Source organism: Nanorana parkeri, unplaced genomic scaffold, assembly GCF_000935625.1.
Source record: "Nanorana parkeri isolate BGI_ZX_2015 unplaced genomic scaffold, ASM93562v1 scaffold1427, whole genome shotgun sequence".
Taxonomy (NCBI): domain Eukaryota; kingdom Metazoa; phylum Chordata; class Amphibia; order Anura; family Dicroglossidae; genus Nanorana; species Nanorana parkeri.
In genome coordinates, this window is record NW_017307695.1 from 168,704 (window position 1) to 184,777 (window position 16,074).

Sequence of the window (16,074 nt, forward strand, 5' to 3'; positions counted from 1 at the left end):
TTGATGCATTGGGTCAGTAGTTTTTACTTATTGACTAAAACAGTAGTGATGTGACTGAATAGGTCAAGTCATGTCTACAGACAGGGCCGGACTGGGACAAAAAATGGCCCGGGCATTTTTGACTGAGCAGCCCAATCACATGACCCCCAACAGGCCCCACCCCCTTGCACTCTAGGGGCGGGGCCAAAACCGGAAGCACAATTGAGGGGCAGGGCCAGCAACCAGTAAGATAGGAAGGCTCCAGCCAACACACAAGCTTTGCAACAACCAACATGCAAACCTTGCAACAATATATCCTCAGTGGATCTCACCCTCCCCAGCCATTCTCCACAGCCTGTACAGGTCAGTGCTCCCGAAATGGCACTCACAGTTCTCCAGCAACTCTGGCAAATAACACCAATTCCGTACACAGGCGAACCACAACACCACCTCACTGACAGCTTTTTCCTGGTCTGTCAAAGACAATACTCTATTGGCTGAGAAGTCTGCTGTGATACGCAATTTCCGCTCCAAATTGAAAGCTTTGTTGGTAGCAGAGAATGCTGACACTCAGGTGGATGCTTGCAGAATGTGGAGCTAGCATACAGGTAATAAAATGTGGGCTGCCAGGAGTGCAGGCACCTCTCTAATTAGGCAAATTAGGTAGCCACCTCAGGCCTAAGGCAGCTCCCTATTTACAGGGGATAAGTTCTGTGTGTGTTGCCCCTGCCATGGAATCACTTGAACTGTTTGGATAATGACTGAACATATCCGTAATTTTAACACATTTCTGATCAAGTTCCAAAGACTTTTTATATTTCTGCCTGATTTTTTCTGCTCCTCCCTTTTGTTTTTTTGGAGACATGTTCTTATTGTCTAAGTAAAAGAATAAAAATAATGTAATGGTCAAGATTGATTAGATTGCTTTTAACCTATCTTAAGCTTTCCTAAGTTAACATTTACTGTATTTTGCGGTCCATAAGACGCACCGGACCATAGGACACAGGGAGGTCCGGTGCGCCTTATGGAGCACTCGACAGACCGTAGCTTCTGTCACAGCTTCTATGATAGAAGCTGTGACAGAAGCTGTAGTTAGTGACCGCTGAAACAGCTGGCGCTGTGCATGTCTCGGGCGTCGGGATTCGCTACATAAGACGCAGGCACATTTTCCCCCTCCTTTTGGGGGAAAAAAGTGCGTCTTATGGAGCGAAAAATACGGTAATGATTAAAACAGCATGCCCATGATATATCTGTTTAGACTAGGGCTTTAGCTGCTGTTGGAAAGTCCACCAGGTCGTTCTGGAGGCTAGTTCAACCTTTGTATTCAGATATAGCATTAATAACTACTGTGTTTATTTTTATATTTTGTCTATTTGTATATACATTTTTCATTCTACTGCACTAATTACAAGGAAACAAACAATCCAAAGTCAACAGCAAAACAAAATTGACTATTCTGACTGTACCGCTACATGTCCCCTATCTCAGACATCTCAACTCTCCCGGACGGTCCGGGAGTCTCCCGCTATAAGAAACATTTTATCCCGGAAAGGTTTACTCTGCTTTATCTAGCAGAGCAAACCTTTACCTGCTGTCTGTTTTTTTATTATTCTGACATCAGTGCCGCCTACCGCCATCAGAGTAAAAAAACAACAACAAACAACCAAACAAAAAATATCATAGGAATTATTAGCTAGGCTGCTATTGGCTATTTCAAAATTTGCAATAGGCCAATAGCAGGCTGGCTATTGCACCCACACTCTGCTGCTGTCAAATCAGCAGTGGTGGACCTAAAGTTCTCCATTGACAGCAGCACTGGGCGGCTGCAATAGCCAGCCTACTATTAATATTAATAGCAATCTAGCTATTCATTCCCATACTGTCTGGTGTTTTGTATTTTTCTTTACTCTGACAGCAGGAGCTGTCAGAATACAAACAAAAACAACGCAGCAGTTAGCAGAAAAGCTAAGGTTTCCCTTGTTATCTGCCATTATTTCAGGGAGGTGCACCTCCCTGAAATGAGAAGGGCATCTCCCTGAAATGAATTCTTTAAGGTTGTGATGCCTGCCATCTAACCAGCTCTATCTCCATCTCCCCCTGCTCTGTCCCCAGTTCTTTTACCATGTTCCCCTGTTCTGTCCACACGTTCCCTGTCCTGTCTCCATCTGTCTCCATAAGTCCCCTGCTCTGTCACCATCTTATCCCCCCCCATGTCCCCCTTCTTTCTCCCTATACCTCCTGTCCCCATATTCCCTGTTCTGTCCACATTATTTTCCCCATGTCCCCCTGCTTTATCCCGATTTCTTGCGTCATATACACCTGATTGTCACTCTGCTCTATGCCCCAGCTCTTTCCCCATGTCCAAATGCTCTGTCCCTATTGTCCCCCAGCTCTGTCTATCTCCCACTCCCCCAGTCATGTTGTTTATTTATTATGAAATTAGTTAAAAAGATGACAGGATGAATTGCACTTTAATAATTCAATGAACTTACTGTCCGATTGACACAGTCAGCAGGAGGATACAGGATGAAGAAATTGACCCCAGAAAGACTGGTAACAGGGTAGGGTTGGCTAGAGCAATCAGCAGCACTGTTCGTTTGTGCATAAAAAAAAAAAAACAGAATTTGACTACGCACTTTGCGTAGTATACTACATACCATGCTTATCCAGATTCAGTATTCTCCTGGCTTCTCCAAGAAGTTTCCCCAACCTCTGAATGAAACACCCACCACCACCACTCTGAGCATTGACTTGGGGACATGTCATGGCTTTACTTAAGCACAGAAGAGAACAAGAGGAAGATATTGCAATCTGGCTACACACATTGCATAGTATACTAGTTGAATTCTATTATCTTCCACCTCTGGCCAATTTCTGCTGCTGCCTGTGCCCTATTCTGCACCCCCTCCACAGAATTAGGTGATCCAGTGCCACCTCAACAGAGTCATCGGCAAGTGCCTCTTGTAGTCGGCTGGGCAGGATCGCTGCAACGCGTCTAGGTGCTCAGCTTGTGGGAGGCGCTCACAATTCTGCCCTGCTAACATGAATAGGTTAAATCATGATCCATAGTACATAATAGTACATAACATGTAGTTGTACGGGTTAATGGCGGCTCTGAGGTACCTGTGCGGGGTTAATGCGACCCCAGACCCGCCATTAACACCGCACAGCAACCCCAGAGCCGCCATTAACACCACACAGCCACCCCAGAGCCGCCATTAACACCGCACAGCCACCCCAGAGCCGCCAATAACACCGCACAGCCACCCCATACCCGCCATTAACCCTTTGGCGCCCGCCCATTGTAGATTACGGGCGGACGGCAGATCCTTCCCGGCGGGGTCACGTAAATATACGTCATTTACGAGGGCGCGCGAGCAGAATCCCATGGCAATCTGTACAGCCGTTACCGTATAACCGTCTGATCGCTTGTATGTGCCGCCATGCGCCCCACCTCCCGCAGCATGGCCGCTGCCCTTCCTGCACCCTCTCGGAAGGGAGGGTGTCAGGAGGAAGATGGGAGGGAGATCAGCATCTTCCTCCTTGCTGAACTCCCTCCGTGCTGTGAATGCGGAAGTGATGTGTATTACATCACTTCTGCATTCACCTGTTAGTCATCTGGCTGCTATAGCTTCATCAGCTTCTTTGGGGGTCCCCAGGTGACATTAGTGATCTTAGAGACCCCTAATGTCTCCATAAAGAGGACCTGTCAGTGTGCCTGTGCTACCACATTAGGGGGGATTGTTATCCCCCTATGTGATAGCAATAACGTTAAGTGTAAGAAAAAAAAGAAAAAAAAAGTCACATATAAATGTAAAAAAAAAAAAAAATGTTTAAGACCCCCACAAGTATGTACATATAAACGTAAATACGCGTCGGGTGCGCCAACGCACGAAAACGACAATTGCGGTACACGTTACATATCGCCACGAACGTGAGAGCAATAATTCTAGGCCCATCAATCACTGGTAGCACTAAACTGATGAGCGGTAAAAGCTTTTAAAGCGTCGCCTATGGCCAATTTTGGTCATTTTTTGAGGTTTCGTGGCCGCGCACGCAATTTTAAGGCTTCACATGTTTGGTGTCTTTTTACCCGACGTGACCCCGACTCTTATATTTTACCCCAAAAATTGGGTAATAATAAATGTTTTATTATTTATTATGGGGAAAGTTTTTTTTTTTCAAAACTGACGGTAGTTTTTCCTCACTATAGTAAAAAATAAAAACCGCGGTGGTGATTAAATACCACCAAAAGAAAGTTCTATGTGTCCCCAAAAAATGGTATAAAATTCATTTCAGTACAGCGTTGCAGCGCTGAATACTGAAAAATGGCCTGGCCAGGAAGGGGGTTTAACAGAGCCATTAACCCCGCACAGATACCCCAGAGCCGCCATATACCCCCGCACAGATACCCCAGAGCCGCCATATACCCCCGCACAGATACCCCAGAGCCGCTCCCTCTCATTGCACTGCTCAGAGGCAGAGCAGACAGATGTAAACGCGCGCCGGTCTGTCAGGTACTAGTGCAGTATGCATCAGCCTGCTCAGATGACCAACGCTCATTTACATCTGTCTGCTCGGCCTCTGAGCAGGGCAATGAGAGGGAGGAGCTACCTCAACATGTGCATCGGGCATAGCGGCCGTGCGCGGGCATAGCGGCCCTGCCCGGCTGAACACAATCAGGCTAAGCTGATTGTGTTCGGCCCGGCCCACCGGGCAAGTGCCCGGTCTGCCCTATGGCCAGTCCGGCCCTGTCTACAGAAATGCAACATACCTATAAACAGATACTACTGGAAATGACATCCACACTTCCTTGTAAAATGTAGTTCACATTCCAACCACTGTGGCAAACCCAACATGCTGCTAGCTTAACTAGATCTTTTTTTTTAAATCTTGGGGAGCTGCATGCCTTCAATCTCTACATACCTAATTATGATCTTATATATATCATGATGCCTTATTATACCAAGTCTTGTCAAAGGATTGCCCTCAAAACTGATAACTATATGGACGAGTGTGTGGGAACACCAAAGACATCAATGAAGGTGTATCCAGGAACATGGCACTTTGCATTTGTATCAACCACACAACCCTCAACAATAATATCCATTATTATTATTGTTACCATTGTCATTATTAATACCATTGCCCAACCTTCACCCAATCTTGTCATAGACCAACCAAATTTCCCCCCAAGCATGGCACAGCCTCTAGGGATAAGGGTACATATAGCATCCTATACACAACCCCAATGGCACTTTTTTCCATATCCAGTTATGTGAAAGCAACTTTGGAAGACTTTTGCATCAGTTTTTTCATCATTACAATTGCAGATCACAGGAGACCACATGCTCACTCTCAAAGTGTGACCAAGGTTTATCATTGCCAGCCTGGAGTTCTGTTTTCCCTGATGTGAGTATAGTAAACTGACGAGTGAGTGGGTGCTATAGGTTGTAGTCTATTACACATTATAACTGTACTTTTAACTAACTTATTAACTAAGCGTGAAAGAGCATAAACTGTTTTCAGGGCAGACATGGCATGAAAGGACCCATGTGGTGGTTATAAATTTATAATATTAAATTTAACCTTTAGAACAGTTTTCATTGGTTTTCTGAGCAGTACTACTTTTGAACAAAAATCAATAATATATAAAGGGTAGAAGAGAGCTTGGCATTCTAATAAGAAACTTAAAATCACGGCAGATTGACAGAAGCCACCTGGCCCTTTATTACTGAGTATTTCTTACAGAAAATCCCGACATATTTTATTTTGAAAAGCATCATATGAAAGGTCAGGTGGAGATTTTATTTTATTAATACAATATTTGCTGTATTTGAGTGATGTTGATAGAGTGTTTTACTGGTTTGGGATATGTACTCCTGATTTAATGTAAACAAGAGTTTTCTGAATAAAAGTTGCTAGATAATTGTTGTTAAAGGTACACACCTAAAGGTCCTATAAAAATAGAAATGCAGTCTTCAGATGAACACAGAGCATGGCTTATGTTCCTTCGGTTTCTGTTTTAGCCCAGATAGATCACCCTGGAGGCAGTAGTGTAATACTACTACTCCTAGTAGACCCCTGGGTCGCAACACTACCTTGTCCCTATGCAAAACAAGAAGGGGTGCCTTGCAGGATAAAACGGCCAGTTCAGACACTTGCCTCATAGAGGTGATGGCTACAAGAAACACCTTCCTGTGGTTCAAATTAGAGAGAGGAACTCCGATGGGTTCACATGATGACCTTTAAAGCACAGAGAGAACCAGCTTTAGACCCCAGAGGGTCGAAGGGGGAACTACATGGGAGACTCCTTCTACTAAGGTCTAAATCAAGTGGTCTAAATCAGTCTCTGAAACAAAATAGTCCTGACAGAAGTGCCTTGAAGTTCTGGGACCCATACACTGGTCCAGACAGAGCTGCAGGAAGGAGAGGATTTGTCCCACAGAGAAACTCCTAGTGTGGAAGCCACGAGATTCGCACCATGTCAACAATTTCTTCCATTTTTAACGATAAACATTGTAACAAGTATCCTTACAAGGATTTTAGGAAACACACATTCATAGATGCCCCTACCTCAAAAAGAAAACCAAGGCTTTAACAGTCCCAAGCAAAATGGTCCTTGGGACAGGAGATCCTGATGATCTTACACAGTCTACAGATCATTTGCCAGGTGTTTTACCAGGACAGCTTACCACATCCACCTGGGCCAGCAAGGCCAATGAGGATCACCAAAGTGCACTCTATCTTGATCTTGCAAACAGACAAGGAAGAACATTCAGGGGATGAAAAGTATAGATCAGGGTATACTGATCCCATGCAGTAACCAGAAAACCCATTGCTTCAGCTCGAGGGTGTCAGTAACTGGAGACGTACCTATCCAGTTTGTTGTTAAGTATGGTATCCAGAAGGTTCACATTCACCTGCAACACAGGACCTGAAACACCTCCTAGCATAGCGACCACTCCCCCAAGTCCAGACGCTTTAGCCTGAGGAAGTTTGCCTGCCAATTGGCAGAAAAAGCAGGAATTTGAAAATCTGCTCAGGACAGTATCTGAACCCTTCAACCATAGCAACACTCAGAGGTCTTGCGATGTACAGGCCCTAGTGACTGGTGGAACCAGAAACATCAGTGACACCAATGTAAAGTATAAAATATCACAGGTTTCTGAATAAAGCCAGTAGTAAGACAAAAAGATGGAAAGGAAAAAAAAATCACTTTCACACAGTGCCCTGCTAATGACAGTCTGTTCTAACAGCACTGCCTCAGACAGATTCAGTCTCAATATAGGGAAGAATCCCCTACAGGGTATTAGCCTGCCATATCCACTCATGAAGGCAAGTCTTCAGCGATGCTGTCAGGTGAAAACTCTCTCAGCTCTGGACCATAAAATCCATAAGGAACCCCAAACATACTGGCCTGACCAGAAACCTGATGTCCTGTGTGAACTGTAACACAAATGCTAATCATGCCAACAGCAGGCCTGATGCAGACGGAACTTGACATGTGCGATTTGTTTCGTTCCGAATTGAAATTCGTACGAATGAATTTTCAGAAATTTGTACATTCGGATGCACCTGATTTTCCAAATGACAGAAATAACAAAAAGTTTGAATTTCAGTCCGAAATTTCAGTCCGGATTTTCGTTTCTGTGGACTGTCAAAAAAAATCATTTTTTTCCCTTTTCTTTGTCACGTTACTGCAACGAATATTTGTTTACAATTAACGAACCCGAATTCTGAAAAACAAAAAATCTGAAACAACACATTTTTTGCCACCTTACATGTCAAGAGGAAACACCAGTATAGATAATGAACTGCTAGCCTGCACTGCTTGTCTAGATAAAGAGTTGTTCAGAGTTTCCATATCCAGTCCTGAAGTCACCAGTAGCTGTAGATGACCGTAGACACTTCTAGAAATGCAGGGCCGAACCAGGATATTAATTATTCAGCATGAATCTACAAGCATCATTGGCTGACTGGCGAAACTATCCAGGCATTCATATATCCAGCATGAATCTACAAGCAGCTGTTGCTAATACAAATCTTCCAAACAGCAGAGAACAGCATAGCTGAAGAAGACACGTCCATTCTCCTGAGGACACCAGCAAAACTGAGGTATGAAAGGTTGTGAACAGTGTTATCCTGTGCTGTCTACTGATCTTTTTGTTACCAGTGTCCATTTTTCCTGTAAGTGTCAGCATGACCCTACAGTTTAAGAATTCCTAGTCCCTCAATGGATGATAATGAAAAGGTTTTGGCTTCACATACATACATTTTAAGTTCCCAGGCACATGCCACTCTCAAGGCTGGATCCTTGTCATGTAGTGGGTTAAAACAGATGGGCACCAGTCACTAAAGTTGGTTTTCGTAGTTTTTTTGCTAAGCACTCACGGGTAAGAGAATAGGTGAAGGATAATGGAAAACACAGCAGTAACTTCTTCATAGGCCCCAGTAACTTCTTGCAGGCCCCATACACACACAGAGTACAGATAGACAGATGAAAACCCCCAATGGGTCAACTGGGAGGGTCTGGTGTCTGCCAATGTGGAAAATCTTCCAGTGAGATTGCAGGAAGTGACAGGAAATATTCTCAATGGGACAAAAAAAGCTTCTATATATGTGTTAAAAATGTATTTTTATAATATATAATATATATATATAGGGATCAGTATCAAACACGGAGCTACCTGTTCATGAGTGAAGGTATGTTTTAGGACTTTATGCCCTCTTTTATTGATCAATGAAGAGGAATAACATAAAGGATTAGCCTTGCATAGCTTACTAAAGCAACAAACACTTTTCAGCCTCTTGGCTATTCTACCACACCACTTGGTCTGCTCAGCTCTCAGCTAGTTACAGAATCTTCTTCTCTTGACAGTTGTACTGTCATTTAGGTCAGAAGTTGGTCTGATTCAGGTACCTGTCCATTCATGCTGGACAGATCTTGACACATGCTCCAGTAAGTCCTCACACATGCTGTCTTAGCAGCAATGGCTATTACCATGGCCCTGAGTGCATACTTTTCCCATTTAGGAGCAAATCTCACCTGACTCCAAGTAGACTCCTCCACTGGGCTACCTGTCTGGACTATCAAGCACCCTTTCATTGTCCGAAATGGCTCTCCCATTGTCATTTATCACATTAGTACTGATACATATGTACTGGCCTTCACATTCACACACACACATCAGTGTATGCAACTCTCCCCCTCTAAAGTGCATACTAAAAATGTATGGTTGAGATAAGATGGATGGATAAGCAGACTTACAAATATTACAATAAATGAAATCACATTAACCATATTTAATATTTTACCTTGAAAACACTATATTCATTTGCTATAGCAGCTGTAAATTGCTTCTCATAACAGTAAAAAAAAAAAAAAAGCCAGAAGCACAAGACTATATTTTACATTCTTTCAAAAAGAATTTATCCCACCAGTCAGGATTCATGTGGGAGTCTTATATATAACATTGAAGGTCACCTATTCTAGACTTGAAATGTTACCATACAAAGACACCTTCTATTGATGAAGGTCAGTACTAAAACATAAAATAACAAGGTGAGAAAATAAATTATCTTGTTTTATACTGGAGCCTAAGAGCTTTTTGTTTCAAGAGGTAATATTACCGTAATGGGGGGCTGTTCACTCTTTGTCCTTGGGTAGTAGCTCGGAGCTACAGACTGTGGCAGGATCCCGAGATACTGCAGATATTGGTGAAAAGATTTGGCAAAGTTTCTATTTGCTTCTGTTTCATAATTTCTGTCATTTTCTGCATTTAACTTTTGACCCCTAAAAAAAATGGGAGAAGGAATATAAGAGTGCAAATATCAGTTAATTTTCAAGAGGTCTCATTTAATAAACTTGGGTTTAATAAATACTGCACGGATAGCCCCAATCAGATTCCACAGCAGTCATTTTAAACACAGACTTGAATCTGATAGGCTCTTGTGGACAATTGCAGACAGTTCCACTAATAATAAGAATTACTAAAAGCAAGGGTAAATCCAAAATTGTGAGCTGGCACTGGAACAAGAATAGAGGGGAGATTTTCCAATGGAAAATATGATCCCCACCACAAACATAATATAATCAATTTGATGGCTGCCAGAGCTCTATCTATCTATCTATCTATCTATCTATCTATCTATCTATCTATCTATCTATCTATCTATCTATCTATCTATCTATCTATCTATCTATGTATCTATGTATCTATCTATCTATCTATCGATCTATCTATCTATCTATCTATCTATCTATCTATCTATCTATCTATCTATCTGTCTGTCTGTCTGTCTGTCTGTCTGTCTGTCTGTCTGTCTGTCTATCTATCTTCATAAAATATTTTAGTGACAAAATTAGACATACATTTAATCAGGCTGACTCCAATTTTAAAAAAATGTATCCAACAGTCCTTTTTTTTTATTGTAGAACCTTGCACTTTTAATCTTAGCAGCCAACTGATACAGTTTTGTAAAGATCTGCAGAACATTTACCCTTGTGGATGAGAATTGTGTGCACCAAATGCCTTTGCAAAATCAGATATTACTATACAAAAGTAGAAGTGACATCATCGCTGTGCTGCGCATAGCCTGTAAAGCCTGTACAGATAGCAGAGCTATGGGAGGGTCCCAGGAGGTCCTCCTACTACAGGCTGCCTGCAGAAAACTACGGGGGAGAGAGGCAATACAAGAAGGAATACACAAAGAACCCAGAGTTTAAAATATGAATACACATGACTCTTGAATGTAGACAATATTTGTTTAAAGTGACATTAAAGTCAGAATTTTTTTTCCCTCCCCCCATGTTAATGTTAGCACTTACCTTAAATGATGTCTCTTATTCTGATCTTCTTCTTCTTTCCTGATGTTTTCATCTGTCCCTCCAGCGGTGCGGCGGCTCTCTGATCCAGCGCTGACTACTCTGTCTCTCCGATCCAGCGGTGTCTGCATGCGGGTGCACGCGTCCATAGACTTACCTTGCGCCTCTGCTCGTCTGCCAGGCCGAGAATCAGAACTGCACATGCGCCCGCCCCAAGATCCTTTGCGGCCACACGAGCAGTTCCTGATTCTAAGCGCGGGAGCGCGCAGCGATAACTATGTAAGTTTAAACTGCTGTTAAAGTGATTTTGTTTGTATCTATTGCTTGCTAGCAGTAGATATAGGCAAAAAAAAACGGAGGGTTTAGAACCCCTTTAAGCTTAGATTTCAGCTTTAAAACACGCATGCAATTGGAAGTGTTCAGGGGCAGGTTTTATATTGGTATAGTACTACTTTAAGACATCAGAGGGAGAAATTTATGAATGAAGCAGCAATCCTAATGTAAAGCTATCTCATAATCTGTCTAACTGCTCCTTTTTAGCATTGCCTTACAACATAATTGTTAAATCTCCCCTTATATGTGTTAACTGATGTCACTATGTTCTATGTGTAAGTATAGCCTAGCTATGTTGATAACGTGTTGTGACAGGTCATAAGAAGGAGCTAAAAATTAATGGGAAGAGTAATGCAGGCCAAAAGACATTAAAAGTATTGCCTTAGTTTAGATAAGTTCAAAAGTATAGTTCCACTCTATTAGTACTTGGCTGCCATAGAGGATAAATGCAAAGTACAGACCACAATGAATCAATGAGCAATGCTTCATTCATATCTACTGTCTGGGACACACATTCCTATACAACTCACTGTAGGAAGTATATAAAAAGGCCATAACCATCTTACCTGGAAGTGCTGGAAACATCAGAGGGAAGAGATTCAGGTGGTCTGCTGTATACCTTACGAATGCTTGATAGTTCATTTGCAATGATATGTTGTGTGTAGTCATCTTTCCAAGTCAAGCCTAAATGAAGACACAAATGCAACAGAATTAGATGACAGATGTGCTGAGGTCTAAGATCCGGAGTCATAATTAGCCGATTCCACCATGCATTCATTCTAAATCTCTTTGCAGAACACTTTCTGACAATTTAATCCTACAGCTCTTGGTGTAAGTGTCAGACCCATAGACAAATTTGAAATATCCCCAAACACCAGAAATTCTGCTGAAAACAAGGATCAGGTAAGACATGATGTGGGACTTACGGCTACCTTCAGATGTGGGTGATCCTTGGATGCGCGCCCCTGGGTCGGGAGCCACGATTATATTCAATTACATGGGCGGTATCACGGAGGGAAACCGCTCAATCTGCCCGGCGCAAATGGGGTGTCATTAGAAAATGATGACACCGCCAGCGCAATCGGCAGTGGTGGCAGATTCTGCGACCGCCGGCCATCCGCTCAGTTTTGTTCACGATTGTCACGCGGTCACGGATCATCCAGGTGTGAACCTAGCCTAATAAGAGTTGACTCAGGGAGAACTTGGAACCTTTGGCCATGGGGGATGGGGGAGGCAACTCAAACCAAACAATCTTTTCATGGTAGATAGAATGTGTGCCACCTAAAGCATTCCATAGCGCTGCAGCTATTGGTGGGCATAGTAAAACACAGTTTATTGTGGGGAGATCTTGAGAAAAATGGAGAATAGAGGAGAATAAAAAGGAATAAAAAGCTATGGAAGAACTTCAAATAAGTGCCTTAGAAACAATATGTATTTTGTATCACTGTGAACTCACATCTGTAAGGTTGAAAGGTGCTCATAAATGGATTGAGCAACATATGAAGAGAGCATGTGGAGAATATTGCTGTCTTTGTGCAGGGTGTGGTCGTGCTTAATGTTCATTTGTTTTTTTTTAGATGATCTTGCGCTTTATTGCAATTGGATCCCGGTGTGAGATACACTAAGAACCAAAACCTTACACCTCATTGTTTATTGGGGCACATCTTTCACATCTTCCAGCATTACCATCCTTTGCGGTTCTGCCATTCGGTCGCAAAACATCTTAGAGTAAAGGACGCTGGAAGACTTCTCTCTGCCAGACCGAACGTAGAGTAGGTAGCAATTTAATGTCCACCACATGTCACTGACCAGGGTAGACCTACCATAGGTACGGGGGCTCTGGGGAGAGGAGGGGGTCCAACGGTCTTTTGAGCCAGGGGGTGGGGTCTGAAGGGTTCCTGCTCAGATTCCAGACCATGTCCCAAGCAACAGGTGGTGATAAGCTGGATGGACAATGCGCAGGTGCAACAGCTGCGACCCTTGTAGTTCTGCCCTAACTCCAAGCTGTAGGGGGACTACAAATCCCAGCAATAAAGTAAACAGCAATGCAGAATACCACCAGCTATAGAGGACTACAAATCCCAGCAAACCTGTATACAACAATGCAGAATACCACCAACTATAGAGGACTACAAATCCCAGGAATCCATAATACAGCAATGCAGAATACAACCAGGAATAGAGGACTACAAATCCCAGCAATGCATTATACAACAATGAAGAATAATATGAAGCTACTCAGGAGGCTGTGCGGGGGTCTGACCAGGGCTGTACAGGGTCTGACCAGGGCTGTAAAGGGGTCATAGGAGGCTGTGTGGGGTCTGACTAGTGCTGTACGCAGTCTCCGGAGGATGTGCCAGGTCTCAACAGGGGTTTACAAGGTCTCATCAGGGCTGTGTGCAGTCTCACCAGGGCTGTGCAGGGCCTCACCAGGGATGTGCATGGTCTCACCAGGGCTGTGCAGGATCTCACCAGAGCTGTGTGTTGGGTCTTAGGAGGATGTGCGGGTCTCACTAGGGCTGTGCGGGTCTCACTAGGGCTGTGCGGGTCTCACTAGGGCTGTGCGGTCTCACCAGGGCTGTGTGCGAGTCTCAACAGGGCTGTGCGGTCTTACCAGGGCTGCATGTCAGTGTCACCAGGGCTGTGTTTGGGTCTCGCCAGGGCTGCATGTGGGTGTCACCAGGGCTGCCTTTGCGTCTCACCAGGGGTGTTTGTGTCACCAAGGCTGCAAAAGGGTGTCACCAGAGCTCTGTGCGGCATCTCACCAGGGCCGCATGTGAGTGTCCCCAGTGCTCTGTGTGGCGTCTCACAGTGCTCTGTGTGACTGCATATGGGTGTCACCAGGGCTCTGTACCATGTCTCCCCAGGGCTGCGTACAGGGATCCCCAGTGCTGTGCCATGTCTCACCAGGGCACCAATACATGCATCACTGTGAAGAGATAATTGTGTGCTACACTCCCCACTGTGTATATAGATATTAGTGTGTATATAGAGAATATAGGATTAGATAAACTCCTCTCACCAAGATGAGTTCACTTTTAAACCTTTACCAGAAAGTAGGATATATTCATGTTTCATGTTGTGTTATTTTACTCCGTTCTTAAATGTGCATTTATTTATGCTTTTACAAGATCCAAACAGAGTAATGTAACTATTCTGCAGTTCTCAATCTTTTTATTCTATACAATTATAGATTTGTAAAATGTATTCAATTATTAATTTCTTGTAAATTTTAGTTGTTCAAGTAATTGAAAGTGAATTTATTTATATTGGAGATTGTGTTTATTAGCATTATTTTAAAATGATGACTTGCATTGAAAAGAATGTTCTCTGACTACCAGGAATTCAGAGAGCAAAACAATTATCTGTACTCTGTGGCAAGAACACAAAATTGTGAGCCACTGCAAATTCAAATTGCACTTCTATGTTTATCTCCAACATTTCATTAGCTGTAGATAAAACTAATTGGAAAACTACATCAGTTCCAATAAACATTAGAATACTTGAACTGAAGAAGTTGTACATTTCTTTTTTTTTTAGGTGTTTGGTTTTGAGAATAGTTTTAAAAGACAGCTTACACAAACAGCTAAATAAAGAGATGTAAAAACGTATCTAGTATGGCTTTACCTACCAAACATGTTGATAAATATTTCACCTAGTCTTGTCATTTAGCTACATCTGCTGTGATGTATGGGTGCATAAGCGAAGGCAGGTAACAACATACTTCAGACACTGTGGTTGATGGTGAGTGGGGGGTAATTTACTAATAGTCTGTTCACTTTGCAAAGAAATTTGCACTTTGCAAGAGATTTTCTTAGCTTAGTGAATGTGGTGAATGTGGTGAGCAAGGGAAAGAAAAAGAAATTGCGTTTTTGCTTGTACTGTTGAATGATGGAAGTCAGCAGACTGTCACCTTATTTACTAATCCAAGGGGAAAATTGCCTTGCGAAGGGACTATACTATTTGTCTTTGGTAAATCCCCCCCATGGCATCTGGTAACTCACTGCAAAGTCAAATGTCCGGTGTGGCAGCAGGAAGATGGGGATGTCTGGGTATAGCCAGGATGGCAGATTTGTATGGCCCAGTTTCAGGTGTAGTGCTGAGGTTCTTACTCTAGGGGCAAGTGTTGAAAGTCCTGGAGGCTTAGAGGTAACAAGCCCAGCTGAAGCAAGCTGGCCTCCATAAAGTATCCCAGTCTGCTATGTGACTGTTTCCACCTGGGAGACAGAGGAGGACTCTGTGCAGGAGTCTGGAGGGCTCCACCCTGGAACCAGCCTATGTGGCAAGCTGGTATGATACAGCCTGTGTGACAATGCACCTGTGTGGTGAGAACCAGCCTGCGTGACAGTGAGAGAAACGGTTGTGAGTAGTCTGAAAAACAAACAGACAAAGACAGAGGACCAGTGGGCCAAAAGGGCCAGACGCTGAAGGTAAAAGCCAAGAAGCTTAATCTGTGTTTTCGTTGCCAGTACTGTGTGTTCTTTATGTTTAAAAGCCCCTAGGAGGGAAAACCTGTGTGGACTTCTGAGTTTTGATTCAATAAAAGTAGACTTTTCACACAGGTTATTACAAAGAGCACAAACACAAATAAAAACCCTGAAAATGTATACTCCCACCAATTATCCTCCAAGATCCCTATATTTCTTGGACCAAGCAATATACTTCCCAATTGCCTCACTTTTACGCATCTGACCAGATTTCCAGTGGCCAATGGGACATGGCTTTCCAGGTACTTTTCCCCCTGTCAGTGCTACAGCGATAAGTCACTGGAGAGTGAACAAGGATATGGGTGGTCTGTTACCATGATAGACAATCTGTGCAATGCAAGAGAGATTACAAAAGAGGACTGTGCAAACTGCACCCAGCTTAGAGTACATTTCATGGCACAATATAAAAGTTCATCAACAAGCATTTTTTTCATTTAGCCTGCCTCA

At 43.2% G+C, this 16,074-nt stretch overlaps 1 protein-coding gene across 1 annotated transcript in view; it reads right to left on the reverse strand.

The window, feature by feature from the left end:
- The window catches only part of LOC108798207 (receptor-type tyrosine-protein phosphatase N2-like), a 300,545-nt gene that overhangs the window by 70,137 nt on the left and 214,334 nt on the right, over positions 1 to 16,074 (reverse strand). Inside the window, exons 4-5 of the mRNA XM_018569937.1 lie at positions 11,707 to 11,824; positions 9,613 to 9,775 (exon numbers count right to left, since the gene is read on the reverse strand). Coding sequence (XP_018425439.1) covers positions 9,613 to 9,775; positions 11,707 to 11,824 — 281 coding nt within the window. The remainder of the gene's footprint in view (positions 1 to 9,612; positions 9,776 to 11,706; positions 11,825 to 16,074) is intronic.